At 35.4% G+C, this 23,874-nt stretch overlaps 13 protein-coding genes across 13 annotated transcripts; 7 read left to right on the top strand and 6 right to left on the bottom strand.

Moving 5' to 3' along the window:
- Nucleotides 1-875: 875 nt before the first annotated feature.
- On the top strand, nt 876-1,576 carry DFA_01418 (uncharacterized protein; the record flags this gene model as incomplete). The annotated part of the gene is made up of 2 exons (XM_004359325.1): nt 876-935; nt 1,025-1,576. 2 exons carry the CDS (start codon nt 876-878, stop codon nt 1,574-1,576), a joined length of 612 nt encoding a protein of 203 aa, XP_004359382.1.
- Nucleotides 1,577-1,699: 123 nt separating this feature from the next.
- DFA_01417 (uncharacterized protein) lies at nt 1,700-3,188 on the bottom strand (the record flags this gene model as incomplete). Its single annotated transcript, XM_004359324.1, has 3 exons — nt 1,700-2,475; nt 2,563-2,925; nt 3,032-3,188. The coding sequence occupies 3 exons, from the start codon at nt 3,186-3,188 to the stop codon at nt 1,700-1,702; spliced, it is 1,296 nt and encodes a 431-aa protein (XP_004359381.1).
- Nucleotides 3,189-3,484: 296 nt separating this feature from the next.
- Nucleotides 3,485-4,783, top strand: DFA_01416 (uncharacterized protein; the record flags this gene model as incomplete). The annotated part of the gene is made up of 1 exon (XM_004359323.1): nt 3,485-4,783. The coding sequence occupies one exon, from the start codon at nt 3,485-3,487 to the stop codon at nt 4,781-4,783; it is 1,299 nt and encodes a 432-aa protein (XP_004359380.1).
- Nucleotides 4,784-4,998: 215 nt separating this feature from the next.
- Nucleotides 4,999-5,445, bottom strand: DFA_01415 (uncharacterized protein; the record flags this gene model as incomplete). The annotated part of the gene is made up of 2 exons (XM_004359322.1): nt 4,999-5,038; nt 5,126-5,445. 2 exons carry the CDS (start codon nt 5,443-5,445, stop codon nt 4,999-5,001), a joined length of 360 nt encoding a protein of 119 aa, XP_004359379.1.
- A 681-nt stretch (nt 5,446-6,126) lies between these two features.
- Nucleotides 6,127-8,353, top strand: DFA_01414 (delta 9 fatty acid desaturase; the record flags this gene model as incomplete). The annotated part of the gene is made up of 3 exons (XM_004359321.1): nt 6,127-6,210; nt 6,344-6,800; nt 6,912-8,353. The coding sequence occupies 3 exons, from the start codon at nt 6,127-6,129 to the stop codon at nt 8,351-8,353; spliced, it is 1,983 nt and encodes a 660-aa protein (XP_004359378.1).
- A 256-nt stretch (nt 8,354-8,609) lies between these two features.
- On the bottom strand, nt 8,610-9,422 carry DFA_01413 (uncharacterized protein; the record flags this gene model as incomplete). The annotated part of the gene is made up of 2 exons (XM_004359320.1): nt 8,610-8,692; nt 9,032-9,422. 2 exons carry the CDS (start codon nt 9,420-9,422, stop codon nt 8,610-8,612), a joined length of 474 nt encoding a protein of 157 aa, XP_004359377.1.
- Nucleotides 9,423-9,908: 486 nt separating this feature from the next.
- Nucleotides 9,909-11,284, bottom strand: DFA_01412 (uncharacterized protein; the record flags this gene model as incomplete). The annotated part of the gene is made up of 3 exons (XM_004359319.1): nt 9,909-10,205; nt 10,270-11,093; nt 11,275-11,284. The coding sequence occupies 3 exons, from the start codon at nt 11,282-11,284 to the stop codon at nt 9,909-9,911; spliced, it is 1,131 nt and encodes a 376-aa protein (XP_004359376.1).
- A 56-nt stretch (nt 11,285-11,340) lies between these two features.
- On the top strand, nt 11,341-11,825 carry DFA_01411 (putative RNaseIII; the record flags this gene model as incomplete). The annotated part of the gene is made up of 2 exons (XM_004359318.1): nt 11,341-11,541; nt 11,622-11,825. 2 exons carry the CDS (start codon nt 11,341-11,343, stop codon nt 11,823-11,825), a joined length of 405 nt encoding a protein of 134 aa, XP_004359375.1.
- Nucleotides 11,826-12,095: 270 nt separating this feature from the next.
- DFA_01410 (uncharacterized protein) lies at nt 12,096-13,419 on the bottom strand (the record flags this gene model as incomplete). Its single annotated transcript, XM_004359317.1, has 2 exons — nt 12,096-13,323; nt 13,403-13,419. 2 exons carry the CDS (start codon nt 13,417-13,419, stop codon nt 12,096-12,098), a joined length of 1,245 nt encoding a protein of 414 aa, XP_004359374.1.
- Nucleotides 13,420-15,190: 1,771 nt separating this feature from the next.
- On the top strand, nt 15,191-16,544 carry carC (G-protein-coupled receptor; the record flags this gene model as incomplete). Its single annotated transcript, XM_004359316.1, has 2 exons — nt 15,191-15,494; nt 15,604-16,544. 2 exons carry the CDS (start codon nt 15,191-15,193, stop codon nt 16,542-16,544), a joined length of 1,245 nt encoding a protein of 414 aa, XP_004359373.1.
- Nucleotides 16,545-17,068: 524 nt separating this feature from the next.
- On the bottom strand, nt 17,069-18,700 carry DFA_01408 (SH3 domain-containing protein; the record flags this gene model as incomplete). The annotated part of the gene is made up of 5 exons (XM_004359315.1): nt 17,069-17,476; nt 17,596-17,811; nt 17,877-17,990; nt 18,084-18,365; nt 18,641-18,700. 5 exons carry the CDS (start codon nt 18,698-18,700, stop codon nt 17,069-17,071), a joined length of 1,080 nt encoding a protein of 359 aa, XP_004359372.1.
- Nucleotides 18,701-19,683: 983 nt separating this feature from the next.
- DFA_01407 (uncharacterized protein) lies at nt 19,684-20,115 on the top strand (the record flags this gene model as incomplete). Its single annotated transcript, XM_004359314.1, has 1 exon — nt 19,684-20,115. One exon carries the CDS (start codon nt 19,684-19,686, stop codon nt 20,113-20,115), a length of 432 nt encoding a protein of 143 aa, XP_004359371.1.
- A 62-nt stretch (nt 20,116-20,177) lies between these two features.
- DFA_01406 (uncharacterized protein) lies at nt 20,178-23,860 on the top strand (the record flags this gene model as incomplete). Its single annotated transcript, XM_004359313.1, has 4 exons — nt 20,178-20,203; nt 20,382-20,509; nt 20,627-20,973; nt 21,062-23,860. 4 exons carry the CDS (start codon nt 20,178-20,180, stop codon nt 23,858-23,860), a joined length of 3,300 nt encoding a protein of 1,099 aa, XP_004359370.1.
- Nucleotides 23,861-23,874: the final 14 nt, after the last annotated feature.

Genomic DNA, 23,874 nt, shown 5'->3' with positions numbered 1-23,874 from the left:
TTACGGGTGAAGAGTGTAAAGTAAGTTCGTTGTTCGTTGTTGTTGTTGTTACTGTTACTGTTGTTGTTGTTCTGTTTGTTTTCTTTTTTGTTTTAATAGTAATAAAATACAAATATAAATATACAAATTATGATTGACAATAATAATAAGGAAGGTGAGTGTAGTAGTAGTAGTCGTAGAAGAAGGAGGAAGAAGAAGAAGAAGTACAAGTATAAATTGTTGTTATAGTCGACTACTGCTACCCTTTTTATCAATGACACGGGAGGAAGGAAGGAGCTGGTTGCCAATGTCGTGAGAAGTGACAGCAACGATCATGAAAAAAATGTTGCAAACCAAAAACAAAAATCTATGCAACCCATTTTTTATTATATTATATATAGTTCTATTTTTGGTATATTTATCTCGCTCTCCTCTATCGATGGTAAGCTTTAAATTTAATTAATAATAAGCTCACCCTTACCCATCCTCTATCGTTAATATTGATGAACATCGGTACTCAACCCCATCCATCCCATGCATCATGATCTCACTACCCCCTCTCTGGACGACCCTTTTGTCACTAGAAGAATGGATGGATTCATTCCCCACTCGCCGAATAAAACACTAAGTTGTTAGTGTGGGTATTGTAGGTGTAGGTGGTAATAGTTCAAATCGTTACTCGAGTCGACTGGTCGTGTCTGCATAAGAGTTAGAGTAGGTTAACCTATTCTCAAAAAATTCAAAACTTTCGTCGTGAAATCCTATTATAATCACCCTGTCTCACTCATTGATAAACCCGCCCGAAACATATAATAGTGATAGTAGTAGTAGTAGTAGTAGTAGTGTAACATAACAAGAGTAATAGATAAATACGAAATACATCCAAACAAACGACAATGACTCCATCACCAAACAACATAAAGATAAGAAATGCAACTGAAGACGATATCAGTAGTGTAAGTGTCACTTATCATCTGAGATGGTGTCAAACAACCGATTGTAACAATTGTATTTATTAACTTTGATTGATTGAATCTCTTTAAAGATTAGAGATATTTATAATTATTATATAAGAGAAACAACCTTTACATTTGAAGAGGTTGAAGTCACTTTGGAGGAGATGACCAATCGATATAGACATGTACTTGAATTAAAATTACCATATTTTGTGGCTGTAGAAGTGGTCGATAATGTTGTTGTTGTTGATGGTGCATCAACAGACACTACCGCTACTACCACTACCAAAGAAACAATCATTGGATATAGTTATGCAGGTCTATTTAGAACAAGATCTGCATATAGATTTACAATTGAAGATGTTATTTATTTGAGACATGACCTTACTGCAAAGGGTTTGGGATCAATTCTTTTAAAGAAATTGATTGACCGTTGCACAGAGTTGGGTTATCGTCAAATGATCACTTGCAGTTCCGACAATCCTGCATCTGTTGCTCTTCACAAGAAATTTGGATTCCATTCACCAATGGTATTGAAATCAGTTGGATTTAAGTTTAATCAATGGATTGATACTATCACCATGCAATTACCATTGGGTGAATCAGATACAACTCTTCCTCCCCCATTACCATCACAATAATAAAATAGTATAATAACACGCACATAATAATAATACCAAAGATCCAACCATTAGGGTTGGATATATATATATATCTATCTATCTATATTCAATCCCAAATAATTATAAGTTGTTGTATTATTATTATTGTTGTTCTGGTTGTAGTTGTTGTTGTTCTGTTTGTTGAACTTGTTCTGATTGTTTTTGTTGTTGTTGTTGTTTGATTTTCTTTTGTTCTGATTGATAAATGGCATATAATAGATTCATTCTTTTTTTTGGATTGTGATAGATACGGTGAAAGCATAGTTGGAATGGAAGTCTTTTGGTAATGAAGATGAGACCATAGGATAGAGGATTACCAGAACACAGGAAAAGATAGAGAGCCATCTCTGGAATGGCTACAGTGAATGGGACCGATATCATTCTGGTCAATAGGTTACTACCCAATCCAACAAGTGAAAGTGATATCTTTTTACAGACATGGGCACCAAACAATGACAATGGTGTTGTGAATCGACAGGCTAATGAAGCAACCGATAACAATGATTCCAAGAGATACTCTTCCTTGCAAAGAATATTCTTTGCACCAAAGATGGATACCTTTTGATCAGAGTACAAATTAACACATTTTAATACCTTGAGCGATAATTGATCTTGACCCTTCTCGGCAAGCAGTTGATTAGACAGTATTGCAGCAGCCAATCTAATTTGAGGTGACGATTGGTCAAACCGTGATTCAATGAATGAATAGAATAGTGCCAGTGAAAGCTCTGCACCATCTGTGGTGTCACCAGGACACCCACCTCTATTGATAATAGTCGATGCTATCATTTCAACAGAATCGATTCTTACCGACCATGCATTATCATTTGCAAGTGCATATTTTCTCAACAAATCCCAAGGTATCAGTTCTACTGGACCTGTGGAAACAAATATAATAGATAAATAATTAATTGTTAATAACGGTCATACGCCCATCTTATTATTAGTATGTATACAATACATACAATATTGACATAGAATTAAGAGGATTTCCTTTAAATCCTCTTGAAAGAGATAGGATGCTTCAAAATAAGCAACGTTAATCTTTGTGTCACTCCACAATTGCTTTGCGAGTAGACTAAAGGTAACAGATTGAGTAACAAAGATTGAATAGGTCATCATTGCCACATTAGGGTCTTTAGACAATCTCTTGGCAAATGACTTGTTGTCACGCATCAAGGCAAGCAATCCTTTGACTTGTGGGGCATTATCTAATACTTGTGCCGTATAATTGACCGTTTTTTCATACATGGTTGTCAATAGTTGTTTGGCAGCTTCATCATCATTCAAAAATACTGAACAATATTTATCACGATCATGTATATATTCTATAGAATAGAATAGAATAGAAATTGGTAAGTATCCGCAAATCATAATTCTTTATTTGTCTCTCTCTCTCTCTCTCTCTCCATCTCACTACTTCTGGATACATACCAGCCATAAGTAAAGAATAGACTATAATTGAACCACACACAATCTTGTCTTTCATTGTCAGATGTGTTAGACGATCCAATACAACCGCCGATATCCCTTTGAAACCATCGATGTTGATTGATCTGGTGACTGTTGTCACTATATCTGTTATCTTCATGATGACTATACAGATAAGATACAATCACTAGAGCGACCAACTTAAACTAAATATGTATATGTATATAAAAACCCTCCATCATCTGACTCTTGTGAAAAGTGACATCAAAAGATGATGAATGAAAACTACTTTTTAAAAAACAAAATAGAAAAAAAGAAACATAGCTAATTTTTGTTAAAAAGAAGCAATACTTTTGAGAAAGGATTATACAGTGCACAGATATAGATATATTTATATCTCTTTATCCTATATATATATATATCTCTCTTTCACACACAAGAGATAAAGAAATTAGAATGGTGAACGAAAAGAAAACAGAAACAACATTAATGTTGTTAAAACAGTCAGTATGGAACAACCTATTTCTAAAAAGATATATTCTATCTTTGATTAAAGAGACTGTACCCTATCGTAAAGAGATGATGGCGTCGAAACGACATTTAGATATTATCGCTTCGTTTAAAAGAGCTCGTTCAAATGTACATGGGTTGTTGTTTACACCTTTGTTGCTTGCAAGTCATATTGAGCATTTGATAAAGAGTAGTCTCACGGCCAAGAGATACCCGTATCTCAATGACATCTCTGCTAATCCAATACTGCGTGTTGACATTGCACTCTTTCAAAGTGTACATAAAATGTTGATGGACAAGGATCTGTACAACAGCCCGACAGCCTCCAAAAACATATGGGATCATATCGTTGGATCAAACAACATTGAATTGTACAAATATGCAAGATCACAGTTTCTACTACCAAGTGCCGCGATTTGTTTTGATTTGGTGTTGACGGCATCGAAAATAGGTACTTTTAGAAGTATATCAACTGTAGTTCTCTACGACACCATCATCCCCATATCAAAGGGATCAGAGATACTTGAAGACATGTTGGATGAGCTCCCAGAAATCTTTCCAGAAGATGATTGGTCATTGGCTGTAGACACAAAATATATAGTCGCAAATGGAAGATTAGACTTGTACAAAAAGTTGGAATTGGAACGAACAAGATGGATCAAGTATAAAAAATCTATCAATGGTTTTGGTACTTTAAACAAACTACAAAACAACTATAATATCTATCTATCAGACAATGCAATAGTGACACTCATAATCAACCAACACAAAGATTTATTCTATTATCTCTATTTCAATCAAAAGATTATCATCACTGAAAGGATTTTGAAAATGATAGTTAATACATGTTTAATTACTGGTGTATTATTTTTAAATCAAGCTCAAATAGATTATCAAAATAATAATAATCAAAATAATAATAGTTGTAATAATAATAATCAAAATGGATTTCTTTATTCGATGGTAATGTATTCAATGAGTAAAGAATTCCAATTTCATCAATGGAGAGGCCAAAGGGTTGATAAAGTTGGTGCATTTATAAAACAGTTGGAAGATGTGGCTCGACAACTCAACTATATCGACCCTGTTCAAAGTTTAAAACGATCAACGGCACACAAACCAAATGGATATCCTATCCTTGGTCACTATAAACTTAAATTAGCACCTCAATATTTCCAATTACTCCAACAACAATCTTCCGATCCTGTACCAACACTATCTTTTAATTTTTCCGAAGATCTTTAATAATAATAATAATAAAATAATAATAATAATAATAATAATAATAAATAAATTTAATTATGAATGATGGGGGTTTGCAGTTTGATTATAAAGCTTTATCCTCTTCTCAAATGTACATATGTATATAGTTGAGATTACGAGCCAGCCAGCCACTCTTCCAACACCATTGGTCTGTTATTCAATAATAATAATTCCAACAACAATGCACATCGAGTTAATCAGTCAGGTCTATATTCATGGTTATATTCATCCATCTTCCTACATGATGATCACACGTAGATATATAGTTTTTGTTAGTGAAAGAATATGATGATGATGATGATGATGATGATCGATTATACATACTCTCTATGTTTATTTGCAACGGGATTAAGAAAGTAGAAGAAAAGTGATACAGCACCAAAGATAATGTATGAGAGGTAGTTTGGGGCAATTCTATACAACACTAGTGCGATACCACCTAATATAACGGCACGTTTATGAACCAAAGGCCACGGGAATAATGGTGGAGGTGGAGGATCTATCAATTCTGTAGGTGTCAGATTTGATATCATTATTGCATGTTTACGCTTTATCTCTCTCTGTCTCTCCCTCTCTCTATCTCTATCTCTCTCTCTACTCATCTTTTGTTGTTCTGTAATGTTTCTTTTTACATGTTTATGCATTATCTCGTAGTGTTGTTATATTATCTCTCTCTCTCTCTCTCTCTTTATCTCTCTCACTCTTAATTGTTCGGTATGAGGTTGAAGATATTTTCGGTTGAAAATTGTGTAGATCAGATTTTAAATTAGTCATTGACAATTTCTCACAACAAAATATCACGATAAAAGGAATAAAAAATTTAATTTTTTTATAAAGTTCGCTCTTCGTCTTTTGTGAGTCTCTCACTATATTTTTGATGTAAGGGAGAAACTTCAAATTGAATAAACCATTTTCTAACTCTCTCCTCCTTTTTTTAAAATACACACAAACACATAAACACACACACAAAACTCAAACTTTATAGATTGAGAGATTGAATTGGATTTCACAACCAACAACAACACCAATCACGTGTTTCTCTAATCTAATTTGTTCAATATTTAATATTAAATATTTAATATACTCCTCATAATAATAATAATTTAAATTTAATTTTATTCATACATTTTAATATTGGTTCGTATCCGTATATCTTATCTTTATTCCTTTCATTCCTTTAAACCTCATCACATCAATTATTATTATCACAAAACTAACTAACAAACCCACTTTCTTTTGTATTTTTTAAAACTTTTGTTTGTTAATTTATTTATTATTAATTCTATTTAGTCTAGGGTGATAGATAGATATTACACAATCAAAAAATGACAGCTACAGTAGCTTCATCTCCCATTTCATCGACTGTACAAGAAGTACTCCATGAAATGGTTTCAAAATTACCAAAAGATGTATGTACATATTGTCAATCAATCATCAATCAATCAATCATATAGTAGTTCGTCTATCTCTAACCACCTATCTCCTTTTATTTTTTTGTTTTGGAAATATTATTATTATTATTTATTTCTATCTAATTTTTAGATATTTGAAAAAAGTACAAGTAAAGCAACTAGAAGAATATTAGTATCAGTTGGTTTAGTCACGGCAGGTGTAGTGATGATTTATAATTTACCTTGGTACTTGTTGCCTTTGGGATGGTTGTTTATGGGAACTGCTTGTTGTGGATTGTTCTCGGTCGGATACGCCTGTGGAAAGAACCTGCTCTTCAAGAACCGTGCCATTAACTACACTGTGGGAACTATTTTGATGTTGCCTCTTATGTACCCTTTTGAGTACTGGAAACGTAGTACTGGAGAGGTACGTGACTATGTGCGTGACTTGGCCAAGGGTCCATACTGGTGGTTAATGTCGCTTCGTCAATGGGCCACCTCCAACGTTGCTTCATTGGACAGTCGTCGTATGCTCTTGTCAGCTGCTGCACTCTACTTGTTTGCCTCGATCTTTTTGCCGCTGATGACCTATGGATTTGGGTTGTGGGGTTTGTTCAAGTTCTACCTCATCCCTCTGTTTGTCTACCATCTCTGGATGAGTACTTTCCTCAAGGCATCGTACTTGTCGTTCGAGTCAGACACCCCCACATTCTTTAGAGTCCCACGTTTTGTCCAATACTTGACACAAGACTTTAACATTGGTGTCATTCTCGCTCGTCTCCAAACTCAAGCTGAGAACTCGGTCAACGCAGTCATTGACTTCCCCCCAGCCTACAAGTGGAAAGAAGCATACCATGTCCTCAAAAAGGAGTACCAATTAAATATCTCTGAAGAAAACATCATGGATGTTTTACTCAAAGTTGGTCCACTCGCCAAAAAAATCATTTGTCCCCAACCTGAACAAGAACAACAACAACAACCATTAGAAGCACCAAAGAAAAAGAGTATTTTCGATGGTAAACCATGGTATGAAAAGGTTGTTTGGACAACTACTATCTTTATCTTTGCTACACCGTTGTTGTCCATGTACGGTATTGCAACATCGCCATTCAACTGGAAGACCTATGTCACTGCATTTTGCAGCTACTATATTGCCGGTATTGGTATTACTGCTGGATACCATCGTCTCTTCTCGCATCGTTCCTACGACGCTGTCTGGCCCGTCCGTGTCATTCTCACGTTGATGGGTACCACTGCCTTTGAGATGAGCGTGATTGACTGGTGTCACGACCATCGTGCTCACCACCGATTCACCGATACCGACAAAGACCCCTACAATGTCAAAAAGGGGTTCTGGTGGGCACACATGGGATGGCTCATCTTTAAGCGCGAGGAAGAACCCGATGCCGATGTGACCGACCTCAAGAACGACTGGGTACTCTACTACCAACACAAATACTATACCCCGCTCTCCTTGTTCTTTGGTATCTTTTTGCCCACATGGATCTGCGGTCACTATTGGGGTGACTGGCGCGGTGGCTTTTTCATCGCTGGTATTGCCTCCAAGGTACTCATGATGCAATGCACTTTCTGTATCAACTCGCTTGCCCATTATCTCGGTGAAGCCACCTACACTGATCAAAAGTCGCCTCGTGACTCTGCCATCACCTCACTTGTCACCTTTGGCGAGGGTTACCACAACTTTCACCACGAATTCCCATACGACTATCGTAACGGTATCCACCACTCGGCCTACGATCCTGGTAAATGGTTGATTGGCTTCTTGTCGTGGTTTGGTCTCTCGTACAACCTCAAGCGTTTCCCAGCCGAACTCTTTGAAAAGGGCAAGATCCAAATGGCCGAAAAGAAGGCTGCAGACGCCCGTGCCAAGCTCTTTTGGGGAAAACCACTTGACCAACTCGACATTATCGATCGTGAAACCGTCAAACGTACCTGTGCCGACAAGGGTAAGAAATGGATCATCATTCACGACATTGTCTATGACGTAGAAGAATTCCAAGCCAAACATCCAGGTGGCGTCCAATTCATCAAGGATTATATTGGTAAAGATGCATCAAAAGCTTTTGATGGTCTTGTCTATAACCATTCCTTTGCTGCTAGAAATATTCTAGATACTTATCGTATTGCTAAATTAAAATAAAAAGAAAAGAGACCAACAAGATTATCAGTTGTAGGTCCAGCCCCCTTTTAATTTATAAACAATAAATAGTAGTTTATTTAAGTTAATTTACTTTTAAATTTGACCTAATTTTTAGGTCGACTTGGATCCTTCAGTGGTATTATAATCGATGGCACCAGCTCCTGGGCGATACTTGAATATAAAATATCTTCCATCATGAGGATCTTTAAACACTTTGATATCTCTCTATCCAGTTGTCCATGTTTCCCTCCATATTCTAATTCCATCTACCTTGAATGTGGCTTTTCCACAACTGTATTAAGAGATGTTTGTCATCATTTCCAAATACAGGTCTTTGTACTAGATATGATGATATTGTAATATTGTTAAAGGAGTATGTGATTATATATATATACAAATATTGATGAAATTATTATTAAAATTTAATACATAATAAGATTATTTTAAGTTCATTCGAAATACATGGTTTGAATTTTCAGGATAAGAGAAAAATGATTCAACCATGATAGGCAATCATTTTATTTTTTTTCGATTCCAAGGGAGTCAACCGAAAGGGTTCCACCGTTAATTCCATTTTTTACAAGACAAGATTATGGATAATTGATAATATAAATTTATTTACTTGGGTTGATTGATGTTCTTTATTATTATTGTGGTGTTGTTGTTTTTTTTATCTACAACTTCTTTCAATTTCAATTAACTTGCCGTTGATGACCGCATCATAGCAAATTTCTCCAGTACGCATTGATTTTAGAACAAGTGGATGGCCCCTGTATGTATTATGTAGAAATTCAAAGGCCAGCCAGTCTCGTCTCCAATTATCTTGTCTATAGGTTGATTCTGCGCCAGCATCAGAGATTAAATCGATGGCACCAGATCCTGGACGATAAGAGAAGAGATAAAATCTTGTACCATCTCTATACACCTTCATAACGGCCCAGTCTTTTGACCAATCTTCATACCAGAGGGTAACTCCATCTCTCTGATAGACAGCTTTCCCATCACTATAATACAAGATTGATTGATTGTTATCATCACCAAATTTGATATGGTGTACTAGAAATGTCATTTGTAGAAAGTAGCTAATACTATAGATAAGTCTTTTGATGATTTAGAAAGGAGAACAGAAAAAAAAAAAAACAAATGAAATGATATGAAATGTTAACAAGTGAACTATCTATCTATCTATCTATCACCAGCCTCTTTTGAAAAGGGGAGGGAGTGTATACATGTGAATTAAATTAAATAATTGCCCCACCATGGTTTGATGTTGATGTTGTTGGCAATAATAACAATAACCCTTCCACTCAAAAATTTGATTCATTGCCACCCCACATATTGAGTATTTTTTTTTCCTTGCATTGCAAACACAGGAATATGTGATGGATGATGAGGTGAATATAAATATAATATTATTATTATTATTATTATTATTATTATTATTATTATTATTATTATTATTATTATTTTCCAAGATTAAATTAAATGATGTAATTACCAACAATTGTATGTGTGGTGGGTGTGGTAGGTAGGTAGGTACCTCTTTCCAATTTATTTATTTAGTAATGGAACGACTAGCAAATAAATTAATAATATTTTGTTTCGGTGGAGCTGTATTTGCATAGTCTAGAGGTGTGGACTTTCTATTATCGGGTATCAAAGGGTCAGCACCTCTATCCAATAATAATGATGCAATATCTGCATCATCACCAATTGCAGCAACATGCAATAATGTTTCACCCATTTCATCCATTAATTTTAGATTAGGGTTGCCTCCATTATCCAACAACAATCTAACTATATCCAAATTACCTTTACTAACTGCAATGTGGAATGGTGTATTTACTCGATACTATATATATATAATGAATTAATTATTAATATTCCACTCTTGATCAATATTATCTTTTACATACAGGTTCCCAACCATTTGTTCTTGGATTATCTTGTATATTAATATTTGCACCATTTTTCAATAACAATTCTACAACTTGATAGTTTGCAAGTGAACATGCTCTAAACAATGGTGTTTTTCTTTCAGTAGTTTCTTGGTTGACGTTTGCACCATGTTTGATCAATCGTTTGATCAATTCAATATTTGGTGTCTGTTTTTGTAGTGCCAAGTGTAGAGAACTTAATCTGACACCTGGCTTTGTATCACGAACATTGACTTGGCATCCACGTTCCAATAAAATATCAACCGATTCCAAATGTGATTGTTGTACTGCAATATGTAATGGACTTACTCCATATTTATCTTGTTTAAATATTATTTCATTATTATTATTGAATTGTTGTTGTTGATTTATTCTATTGTCAATGATCAAATTTAAAATATCGGTATGATTGTAAAGTGATGCCCAATGTAATGCATCCCAATTCATTAACTTTGTTTCATTTACTGTTATTTGATCTACATTTGATTGATAATATTCAATAATTATATCTTCCAATGTTGTAGTAGTAGTAGTAGTAGCAGCAGTCGGAGTAGGGGTTGATTGTTTCTCTTTGATAATTCTTAACAAGTCTTGTTGATTTTGTAGTTTACTTTTATCTTGAAGTTTCTGTTGTTGTTTATGTTGTTCTTGTTCTTGTTGCTCTTGTTTGTGGTTATTAATAGTTGTTGAATATGATCTTATTGATGTCGAACAGTAGTAGGTAGGAGTCGTAGTAACGACACGATCTACAACTTGTAAATATTTAGGTTTGAACAAACCATCACCATTACTAGTAGTAGTAGCTATGATAGTTATAGTCCCTTCTTTGCAAAGAAGAGATAGTGAATTTCGATTCACTCCATGACTCGATATTATTTGTTTAATCTTTAACATTGTGAGGAGTGGTTGGTACTATTGAATTTCATTAATATTAATATTAAATTAAAAAGACGAATGACTCATCAAGCTTGAATGAACTCAAACAAACATTCATTAATTTAAATTTGTTTAATGAATCATTTTTGAAATACTAATATATAAGAATAAGAAATGAAAGAAACAACTAATAATAATAATACGAATAATGATAACAATGATAGTACATCGATAGCAGTATCGGCAGTTGATGAAAAAGCATTGGTTGATAAATTAGATGACAATGATATCGAAGATAGATTAGAAAAGGATTTTGAAAGATCACTAAGACAGTTTGGTATAGGTGATAAAGGAATTGATATATTTAAACAAGGTGTATGTATATGTAAACTATTATTATTATAGTGATTGTAAGAATAAGTTGACTCATTATTTGTTTGTTTGTTTATTTGTAGGATGGATCACTATTTACAAGAAACGATCCAACAAGAGAAGAAATTGAAAGAAATAAACAAATGATTGATAGACAAGGAGACTTGTTTGCCAAAGCAATAGAAATGGAAGAAACTATTGAAACTCTTCAACAAGAAATATCATCACTCAAGAAACAATTAGCAGACAAGGATAAAATGATAGCATCACTACAATTAAAGAAATAAAATTGGATCAATGGAAGAAGATATCAAACTACCATTATTGTATATAACCAAACAAACTAAATCATCTTGGTATAATAGTATTATTATTATATAAGATTAATCTAAAGAGATTACATGTACATTTTAAAATAACTTATAAAATCTATACTAAACAAGTTTATTTATTTTATAATATTATTTTTAATGGGATCCTGGATTGTTGTTGGTTATTATGACAAGTGTCATAACAAAGAAAATGAATATTTGGGTTGATATATTTGTTTGATGTGTTTAGAAACAAATTGGAACACCTTGTTCTGGGATGACAACTTGGATGTTGTGGGTGTTACCGGCCTTGAGTTCATTTTCGATGACCTTGGAGACTGGGATGGTGAAGGTGGCAGCGTTGGCGTATGGCTTGATGTGTTGGACGATGAGCTTAACGTGTGAGAGACTCTCGGTGAATGGGGTGGTTTGGACAGAGAGATCGACGAGGTCATCGAGGAGGGCGAGGACATCCTTTGGACGGACGTGACCAAACATGGAGGCATCTGGGGTCGAGTTGGGGAAGGAGACTTCGAGGTAGACGGCACGGAGCTTGTCAATCTTGACTTGAGCCCAGACGTTGTGGATACGTTGCTTCCAGTCGCAGTTGTAGGTACCGCTTGGGATACCAGTGTCAGAGAAGAAGACGAATTGTTCGCCAGTAATTTGGTCGGTGAACAAAAAGGCGGTCGAGAAGATGTCGTTGTGACAGGTTTCGAAAGTGGAGACGTCCATGTTGGCAAAGATGGTGCCGGCAATGTTGGCATTGACGTTCCAGCCAGAAGCGGCGGCAAAGTTTTGGGTGGAGGCGTTGGTCAAGACATTGTACGAGTAACGACCGTAGAGGGCGAGATCAGGCCAGATGATGTTGTTGAACAAGTGGATGTCGATGGCTTGGAGGGTGCTGTTGAGACCGAGAATTGGCTTTCTTCTGAGGACACCGGCAGTGGTGTTTGGAGCGAGGTATGGTTGGATCATCGAGAGGATACCGTCGGTGATACCATAGTTGAGATGGGTGTAGGAGAGGGCGTCTTCGGCAGAGTTTTCAATCAAACCTTCCAAATGGTCCAAGTGAGAGTGACCGGCCATGTAACCGGCAATGTGGTTACGGAGGAACCAGGCGGCCTTTTGGTCGGTGGTCTTGGCATAGGCGGGGTATTGAATGTCAAAGATAGAGGCGAGGTTTCTGGCAGAGATGTACTTGCTGATTCCACTCCAGATGTTTCCAGCGTCCAAAGCAACAAAGACGTTGTTGTCCTTACGGGCTAGGAGGAAGGCCGAAAGGTTGCTCTCGTCCAAACCACCGGCAGTACCCAATGGCAAAGTTATAAAGTTCTTGTTTCTGCATGATCTGCTTAAACTGTACGAGTCGTATGAGCTTGGGCCTCCTCCAAAGAAATCAAAGTCGAGACCTTCAGCATCTCCCAAAGCTGGAATAACAATGCCGGAGAATACGACGATTGCTAATAAAAATCTAGAAAATAACAAAAAGTATATTAGAATTAATATATTCAAACTGACTGAGATGTTGTTGTTTTACTTGTTATACATACAAAGATTTAATATACATAATTTTGTCTTACTAAAATTCAACGGTGTTTTCTAAAGTTGAACAATGAAAAAGAGGCGATTGTTTAAATCAAAAATAAAAATAGAATAGATCGGAGGGGGGTTGTTGGTAATGTTACGGGTTATAAAACTAAAGATAGAGATATAACTATGTGTGTATGATACAAAGAATATTTAAATAATAATGTTACTGAAATGATGAATGATTAACAATTGATAAGTTTACTCCTTTTAAGCCTTTGCAGCTCCCCCCATTTCGAGCTTTGGTTGATTTGTGTGAAAAATAATTGAACGGGATCACATGTTAGGGTAGCACCATCCATACCCAAGCCATTGGTCGCATTCCAAGTACATTGATCGTCATTACCCTTATCAATCAATCAACCAACCAAGCCAAGACAATTATTGATCGATCAATTGTGTGTAACAAAACAACAAGCAATAACAACTACCTCTGGTTACCCACCACACAACCATTGATGGACATATAAGCTGATTGGAGGGGGGGTTCTCCCCCTTTGATGCAAGTGTGGTTTGTTCACTACTTTCTGATCATAGACACGATGTAGGGTACCAGCAAGCCAATAGGATCTCTACCCATATTCATCGATGTTGAACTCTGAGCTGGTACGAGCAGTAAAAAGACATTAGGCTAATCCCTCGAAAAGCAGGCTCTTGGTTGGTGAGCGGGGGAGGGGGGGCTAACTCTCGACATAATCTCCCCGCTGCATATGAACCACCTAAAACAGTTATCTGTTTGTGTGGAGATTAATCCGTCAGAGTTGATTGACAAGCCTGCAAGATGCAAGGCTTTCAATGAAAACTTTGATCATCTATGACACAAAAACCGAAAAATTGATCTCATTGGGCTCGTCTTGCAGACCCCATTTTTTGGTCCTGAAAAACACTGATCATAAAAATCGACCCTTCTTAGGTGGCCTATGGGCTCAAAGCCATCGAAAAACACTTTCGTTTGCCAAAACGTAAACCGTGGCTATCAGCCCTTTTTCCCACCCAGTAAGTGTTTCAGGTAATGGCATCTACCGAGCAGGGGCTGACCGTACCCCACTCAATCAATGATCGAACCATGGCTGGGTTTGAGACCAATTAATGGGGGGTGACTCGCCTATTTTCCCACCCACAACTTCGAATCACATTAACGTTTTATAGTTGGTGCTCCCATCAATCACTAACAGACCAATCATTTTCTGGAGCAAACTTTCGTGCAACGAGTTTGTTTTTGTGTGTGAACTTTGAGAGGATGGTCCTTTGCTTGTTTGAGCAAAACAAAAGTAGGACTCTCTTTGCCAGCAAGGCAAATGAAGCAAGAGCAGTCTGAAACCCAGTATTAGTTATTCCAACCCGTGAACCTTTCAAAGGGTGATGGATGTGGTTTAAATTATTAATAATTCTTCTTGATCATCTTTCATCCTTCTTTGCTTTCCTCCCCCTTCCTTACCTTATCCGTGTAATAATAATCAATAACCAAACTCGTAAAACTTCATCAACAAATCGTATCCTTGAATGACCCTAGCTCTATAGATATCTTTCCCAAGGTTGAATTGTGTTCATTCATTTATTATTGTTGTTTTCTACCCGTAGCTCTTAATATCTGTTATTTATTATTGTGATCCCAACTCAAATCGGACTTAGTGTTTATGTTTATTTATATACCCAACCCATTATCTCTATACTATTTATAAATATTATATCTCATCACTATCTATTTAAATATAAATATTTCCGTATATTAATTATTTGACATATTCAAAATGGCAAATACACCACCAACTAAATTACAAAATGATGCCTTGTATGGTATGCTTTTGTTGGCTGATTTCAGTTCAATCGTTGGTTGCTTAACTGTGTTGTTGGGATTTTGGAGATTAAAGCTTTTGCGTAATCATATCACCAGAGTCATCGCTTGTTTTTGCGTGACTTCGGCCATCAAGGATTTCGTGGCCGTCACCCTAACCCTATCCAAATCATATGCAACCAATAAATTTGCTTGTTATGTTTATGCTGTAGATATTACATTTGGTTCTTTTAGTTGTTGGATGTGGACTCTTTGTCTTGGTAAGAATAGATAGAAAAAAAAAAAAAAAATTACATACTTGGTCAAAGAAAAAACAATATTAATATTATCCAATTTCCTTTTTGTACAATATTATGATTTATAATTTAGCATTAAGTATTTATTTAGTATTAGTACGTACACATCATGAACCAGAAAGATTGGAAAAGTTTTATATGATTGCATCATGGGGTTTACCATTGATTAGTTGTATTATTATGGTGTCGGTCGATGGTCTGGTGATGAATGTTGGATCGTGGTGTTGGATTGGACAACAATACCAAGGTTACCGTTTCGGTTTGTTTTACATCCCCATGTTTATCATTTACGCCGGTGCTGTGCTCTTGACCGGTTTGACCATGTACTACACCTACACTGTCATCTACAAGAATGAGCAATCGACTAAAAAGGCCGAGCATCGTAAATACCAATTCAAGTTGGTCAACTATATCGTCGTCTTTTTGGTGTGCTGGATCTTTGCCGTCATCAACCGTATCCTCAACGCCTACAACCTCAACATCTACGCCACCAATCTCTTGCACACCTACCTCAGTATTTCCCACGGCTTTTACGCATCGCTCGTCTTTATCTACAACAATCCAGTCATGTGGAGATACTTTGTGTCCAAGGTTCTGTATCCCTTCAAGTTGCTCGGTCTCTTTACCGAAACCTACCACTACTACAACAAGAACAAGCTCAACAACAATTCGGGTACGGGCAACGTCTCCACCGACAAGCCACACTCGGGTGCCATGAAGACCTGCGTCGCACCAAGTTTTTCGGCTATGGAGCGTGGCGAGTCCTTCTTTACCGACTCTGTTGAAATGTCCATGATGAACTCTAGCATATCTCCCAATGGATCCGGTGTTGCTGATAATATTGATGTCGTCCCCGCTCCCGCCGCCTCCTCCTCTACCGCTGTCACTGTCTCTGTCACCAACAGTAACGACGATAATAACCTAAATAATAATTCTGAAAATAATACTAATAATAACAATGATAATAACGAAAACATTCATCATACATTTGACAGTGGAGGTGAATCAGATTAAACACAACAACTTGATCATTCTGATCGCCCACAACACACACACATTCACACAAACAAATAATTGAATAATTTAATTTCCAGCCCATGGAGATTAAAATAATAATAATAATAATGTACGCTAAAAAACTCTTTTGTAAAATATCCATAGAATTAAATTAAATTAATAAAAATAAAAAACCTATTCATTTAAACATATGTATATATAAATATATATATATACACAAGTAAGGATATTTCTATCCATCTATCTATCTAAATTACAAATTTTTGGTTTATTTTGGTTTTGTTTTTTTGAAAATAAGTTAAGCTCCATTGGTTGTTGGATTTGAGAAAAATTTACTATACTGTTACTATACTATACTATATGACCTACTACTATCACTAGTAATGATACATTTGTTGTTATTATTATTGGTTGTTAACGTTTGGATTGATTGGGTTGTCTTTAAAAAAAATGGCGATGAACAATTTTATATTTTCACAATTATGTTGTTGATGTTGTTATTTGTTTGTTGAGATATCAGATCAACAATATTCAATGTATGTAGATGGGAAGATACCTTCATTGCCATAAGAATCTCTACCCTTTGTCCATCCTGATCCATCGTCTTGTTGAATGACTGAAATTATATCACCAGCACGTAGATTCAAATCAGTGGCCTCTGAACTATTGTAATCGTACAAGGCACGAGCTTGCATCTCTGCACCAGCCGAGTAGTCTTGACTGTAATCTCCTCCTGCGTTATTATCGTAATTGTCATAGTTGTCGTAACTGTCATAACTCTCGTAGGTGTCGTAACCTCCACTTCCACTGTTTGGTACCTTTCCAGGAGCATAAGAAATACGATAATTGTCAGCATCACCACCTTGTGGTTGAATTTGTACCAATGTTCTTTCTTGTTTACTTATTAATGATTCAACTTCACTTGGTAACTAATAAAAATAAAAATAAAATAAAATAGAAAGAAAGAAAGAAAGAAAGAAAGAGAGAGGTTAGTTTCAAGTTTTGAGAGAATATGAATGATCGATTCCTTTTTCCTTTTTGAACATACTTGACTTTGAGCATTAATTAAATCTCTCCAACATTGTAAACCATTGGTGAATTTAGCGTTTGTATCATTTGATAATTCTACATCCTTGTCAATGAATTGGTTGAATTGAGATAAAAAGGTTGCCAATTTCTTTCTCTCCATCAATACAACATCCTTTAATTTGTTGGAATTTAATTGATCAGATTCCTTAATCTTATCATTCAATTCAGTAATTTGCTAAATAAATTGAAATGTTAATATAAATATTAAATCAAAAATGGGAAATATTCTTTAAATCATACTTGTTTAAGGACTTCAGGAGTTGTCTTTTTACCAGCTTTTCTAGTCTTTGCTTCCAATTTTAGAATTTCTTGTCTCATATTATCTCTATCTTTTTTAAAATTCTTTTCAAATGTCTAAATATATTTAAATATATAATTTGGTTAAGAGTAAATAAATGGAAGTTTCCAGGTGATTATTTTTGATTGTTATTGATTGGACTAACTTACCAAAACTTCCTTTTGATCATTTTCAATGGCTTGTTTACATGGAGTAATGAAATCATTTAACATTGTCTTTGCAACTTCTTCTCTCTTTAGTTCAAGTTCTCTGATTGTATCTGCCAATTTTCTTAATCCATCGCCAAATTCTCCGGCATTGTGAACGGTCAATCTGCCAATGGTATCTGATAATACACTACCAGCTTGACTAAGTGCAGTTAATTGTTGTTGGTATTTATTGGCAGCTCTAATAATTTCAGTGAATAATGGTGGAGTATTTACTTTCAAGTTCTATAAATATAATATAGTTAAAACAACAATTGTTGGTTAGTATTTTAAATTGATTGATTGCACGTGAGAGAGAGAGAGAGAGAGAGAGGTGCGAGAGTAATGTTGCCTTGTGTTCCATATAATCCCCCACCCCCTCTTCCTTTCCTTCTATTCCATTGATGTTATTATGATAATCCCGTGATCAACAACTGCATTTGAGGAAAAAGTCTTAAAGCGTATGTGAAAGTTTTTGAAAGAGGTGACTGTTGCTTGCATGAATGACAACGTAGACTTACGTTTATGGTCTTGAGAGTATTCTCTGTTACCGGGTTTGTCTTTTTAGCTTGATTCGACATCTTGTTGTTGTTGATGATTTGGTTCTGATGGTTGAAGTTGTTGATGATGTGTACAATATTGTTTAAACTACTAACAAACTTTATAATAGTCTCTCTCTGTCTCTCTACTCTGTTCTCTGATGCTTTGATTAATATTCTAGTAGGTAAGATATAGAACCCAGCAGCCAAGATAATAATATATTTTCGATAAAGTGTCAGTGTGTAGCAGCAAGCATCATTAGCTTGCAGAGCCATCCCCTCATCACCACTTCAAAAAAATGGTTTGATTTTTTTTTGTTTGATTCTCTGAAAGAGTCAAACTTGCGAATTAGATATATAGTGGATGGATGGATGTGTTTGTTGGTGAACCATCCATCCACCTCCTGCCAGGATCACAAACGTTTATCAATTATTCGGCGTGTCGCATAATTGTTCGTTTACATTGGATTGGTACCCCGACTTTTGTCTTGTTGTTATTTTAAAGATAGCATTCATTTAATCTTCTTTCGTTCATCATCATCATTCATCTTCTTCTGATATTTCTTTGTTCAAGTCAACTTACAATATGTTTTAAACATTATTATAAAGAAGAAAGAATGAAAGATATATCATATCTAAACAATAAATATCATTCATTATTATTATTGACCAAACCTAACAAGATAAACAAAACAAGATAAACCTTAATGATTCATAAATCGATTGCCGGGAACAAAATAATTATCTTTCTTCTGATGATATATAAAGGAGAATATATTGATGAATGAACGAATGAATGAATGAATACAATCTGTCACCTGATTCTGATGTTAACTATTAATAAACATGTGGTGAATAAAAAAGAAATAATTATCTTTTTTCTTTTTTTTTTTTTTATGAGACATCATTCCTTAGAGATAGATTGCGAAAACATAGAACTATACTATAAAACAATATATACAGATAGCTAGCTCGATAGATAGATAGATAGATGTTAAAAAGAAGAAGAACAAAAACAATACAAGATGAACTTTGATATATATAATTACTTTGATACGAATCAGTTGTTTAGAAATGTATACTTGTCGAGAGACTCGAGTGACGATGCATTATTGAATCTTGCTCGTAATCATCAGAGCAAAGTGGCATTGTCATCTTCATCTTCATCATCACCTCCAACAACTCCACCACAACCACCAACACCATCACCATCATTAGTATCTGCAGTAGCTCCATCCTCCCCAATTGTCAATTCACAACAACAACGAAACAACAAGGCACCATTAACTCAAGATCAACAACAACTATATAATATATTACCTTCACTAGTTAATCTTGATAAAAAGGATTATTGTTATGGTTTGGGTCAAAGAGATGCCGAGGTTCCCTATCTATTTGTCAAACAATCTAGTCTTCAAACAAGTGAGTTTTCATTCCCTGCTACATACAAGTATTAAATAGTACTATTCTAACTTGTTCTTTTTATCTGTGTTTGTAGATTGTTTTGAGTGTCTTGAATATGACATTCCAATCATCAAGAATGACGTAAGTATCAATAACAAACATTGACAACAAAGTATAAGAATATGATTCATTTTGGTTGAAACAAATTGACTAAAATCATGCTTTGTTTTGAAACAACAACAATAATAATACAGGAAAACAATGTAATATCAGCATTTGATTATATCATTACAGACTTTTATCGAGAGAATATTATTAGATTGTTAAATGGTGCTTTCAAATGTCAATTGGATGGTATGAAGTTTAACAACGAAAAGGAAGCTCTTCATCATGTTCATCAAGCACATAGATATCAAATCATTCATACTGTTTCTTTATTGGCTTCTGGTATGAATATATATTATATATTTATATTATATATATTTATATATATATAATCATTTTCAACAATCAGATGATTGTTATTCATTCAATGAGATTGACTCTTTTTTTTTTTTTATATAGATAATGAATCTGATTTTATGGGTAATTTGTTTACAAAGTTGATGTATTCTGATTTACTTTATTCGATTCATCCAAAATCAGTTTATTCAAATGAGTATCCAAGTGTCACTGCTCCTTCTTTTCCACCTTTGCAATCAACTGATGAATTGTTGCAACAACAACAGCAAAACACTGTACAGTCGACTGCAATTGGAAAAAAGAAAAAGAAGAGTAAATCGAAAAAAGTAAAACTCCTACCAAAGCAATGCATCACAAATGTATTCCCAAGAGACGAATTGGCAGAATTATCTAGAACATTATTTGGTGAAGCAAATATAATCTCTGAGGATAATCTTACATCTATTATGGTATGCGCGACAGACAGATAATCACAGTTATCAACTACACTGATGGACTGATATAGATATTGACTATATTATTATTTCTCTCTTTTAGATGAAAGAGGTAAATGAATATATTGGTAGTCATACAGGTGAATCGGAAGAATCTAGGATGAAGAGAGAACAAGCATTGTTTAACGAGACGATTAAAATGATACAGAAATCAATGGAACCACCTCCACCTGAACCAACAGAGGAAGAGATGAACGAAATACAGGAAGAGTTTATAGACGAGATCATGGATGAAGTGGTTCAAGAGCTAAGTTCGTTGATATCGAAAAAAATGTTTGCCGAGGAAAAAAAGAAAAAGGAAAAGGATCGACTCAAAGCGATCGAAAGAGAAAAGGAAAGAGAAAAGGAGAGACAACGAGAGGAGCAACGGCGACTGGAACGAGAATTGGAGGAAAGAGAAAGAGAAAAGGTTCGGGAAAAGGAAGTGCAACAAGAAAACATGTTGAATGCAATCGATTCAGTGGTCGAAGAGTTGTTGGAGGAATTGATTTGCGACGAGGTATTTGAAATGTTTGAAGATAATGATTACATGGCTAAAATACTCGAAGAGCAAAAACAATTACAACAACAACTAGTTCAACCAAAACAACCACCATCTCATACCAAAAAAGATCATCATCATCATCAACAACAAAAAGATCATCACCATCAACAAAATGGAAAACATTCAAAGCAACAACAACAACAGCAGATTCAAAGTTCTGCAAAGCTTGGTGTTAAAACTTCAACCTATACAGAGCCTCTACCAACAACAACAACGGTTACTCCGATTACAGCAGCTCAAGAGACAGTTCAACCAACTGTCAGCCAACCACCTGCTGCAGTCGCAGCTGCAGCCACTGCGCCAGTTACCAAACCATTTGTTAAATCTGGTTTGTTGACTGAAGAAGAGATGAACAATCAATTGACTGGAAAACAACAACAACAACAACAACCAATTGGAGTAGCACCCCCAATATCAAATATAATTGCTGCTTCTGATAATACACCCAAACTATCAACACCACCAATCACTTCTGGCATTTCATACGCACAAATATCACAAGGAATACTCAACAAGGCAACATCACCTCCACCTCAACCGTTATCGTCCATGGCAGCACTAAATGCATCGACTCCATTGCAACCAAATGCCCAGCCATTCTTTCCCAAAAATATGCAGCCAAAGATGGTTGCAAACTCGATACATCAAGTCAACGTACCATCTCCCAGTTCATCACCTGCCCTTCCTCCCCACATCAATAACAACATCAACAACAACAATCATATATTGGGTGTTGGATTAAAGGGTGGACCACTCAACAACAACAATGGTTATCCATCAGTTATTTCGTCACTATCACCAGGACCTATACAACAATCACAATCTCCACCACCTTTAATCCAAATACTTCACCAAACACCTTCACCACCACTACTACAGTCACAAAGCAACTCTGATCTGCTATCAAGTAACTTTATCAATTACATACAGTCTTTTAACTACAAGATTGAGTTGACTGTACTTTGTAGGACCGCTCTAAAGGGGGTTTTGGATTTAATGACCGTGTTTAATGGTGCAAGACTAGCATACAATGAATCATTTATTCCAAAGATCCAATTGTTTAGTGGAGGAGGTTCGTACGACAAGGAGAATATCTATCTTGTGCAATTTGAAACATTTGACGACATGGACAAGGCATTGGCTACCTACAACAGTCCTCTATCACCTGTTGTCTTGACACCAGTGTCTGGACGTACCATCAACCACCATGCCCCTCAATCGATATTTAATTCACAACCACCCATCAACCATAACATGGTCGGAGGTATATCATCATTTATGGAAACATCGACACCTACTCTAAGGGAACATGGATTATTTGATTCATTCTCATCGTCTAGTGTGGTCAATCTCTCTTCACTAGGTGGAAGTGGAGGTATTATTCGATCTCCTTCACCACCCAATAGAAACCTAATGTCTCCAAACAATGCTCCATTGAATACAAGCGGAGGAGGATTGTCATCTATTCTATCACCAAACCAACCAACAACATCTACCCTTTCACAAATGCTCAACACTGAATTGGATGAATTGATTCCAAAGGATGATTATATTCGTACCACTACATCATCACCAAGTAATAGTGGTGGTAGTAGATTCTATAACCCTAGTAGTAATAGTAACGGAGTTAACGCCAATGTACCTGGAAGCAGTAGTAATAATATTTTATTTCAATTACAACAGCAGCAACAACAACAGCAACAACAGCAGCAACAGCAGCAACAACAGCAACAGGAACAACAACAAAAGCAATTACAACAGTTACTATCACAAAACACTCTTGTTGGAAGTGGTGTAGGAGTAGGAGGTTTATCATCATTCAATATGACTAGCAACAATAATAATGGTAATAATAATATTAATAATAATAACTTATATAATCATCAATCAAGTTCGACAATATCATTATTACAAACACTTCAACAGCAACAGCAACAACAACAACAGTATGATTTAGGAGGTTTGAATAGTGGAATGATGAATCTAGGAATGGATACATCAATGAATCTGCCTGGTTTGAATTTGGGAGGACTCGGAAATCATCTTGGAAACAACAACAGCAATATTCTTGGAACTGGTTCATCTCTATTTGGATTTTCTTCGGATCTATCAAATAACAATGTTTCTAACCTTGGATTACCAAATTTATCCCCATCTCTCAATCCTTCCTTATTCATGCAATCAATGAACAATACGATGAACAATACAATGAACAATAACCAACAACAACAACAACTACAACAATTAATACTACAACAACAAATGTTACAACAACAACAGCAAAAATTCAATAAATGATGATAGTAGTCATA

The sequence above is a fragment of the Cavenderia fasciculata genome (assembly GCF_000203815.1).
Source record: "Cavenderia fasciculata unplaced genomic scaffold Scf_Dfasci-F-a-25c12.r2-5, whole genome shotgun sequence".
NCBI classification, from domain to species: Eukaryota; Evosea; class Eumycetozoa; order Acytosteliales; family Cavenderiaceae; genus Cavenderia; species Cavenderia fasciculata.
Note: the sequence above shows the minus strand (reverse complement) of the source record. Positions and strands in the feature narration are given on the sequence as shown.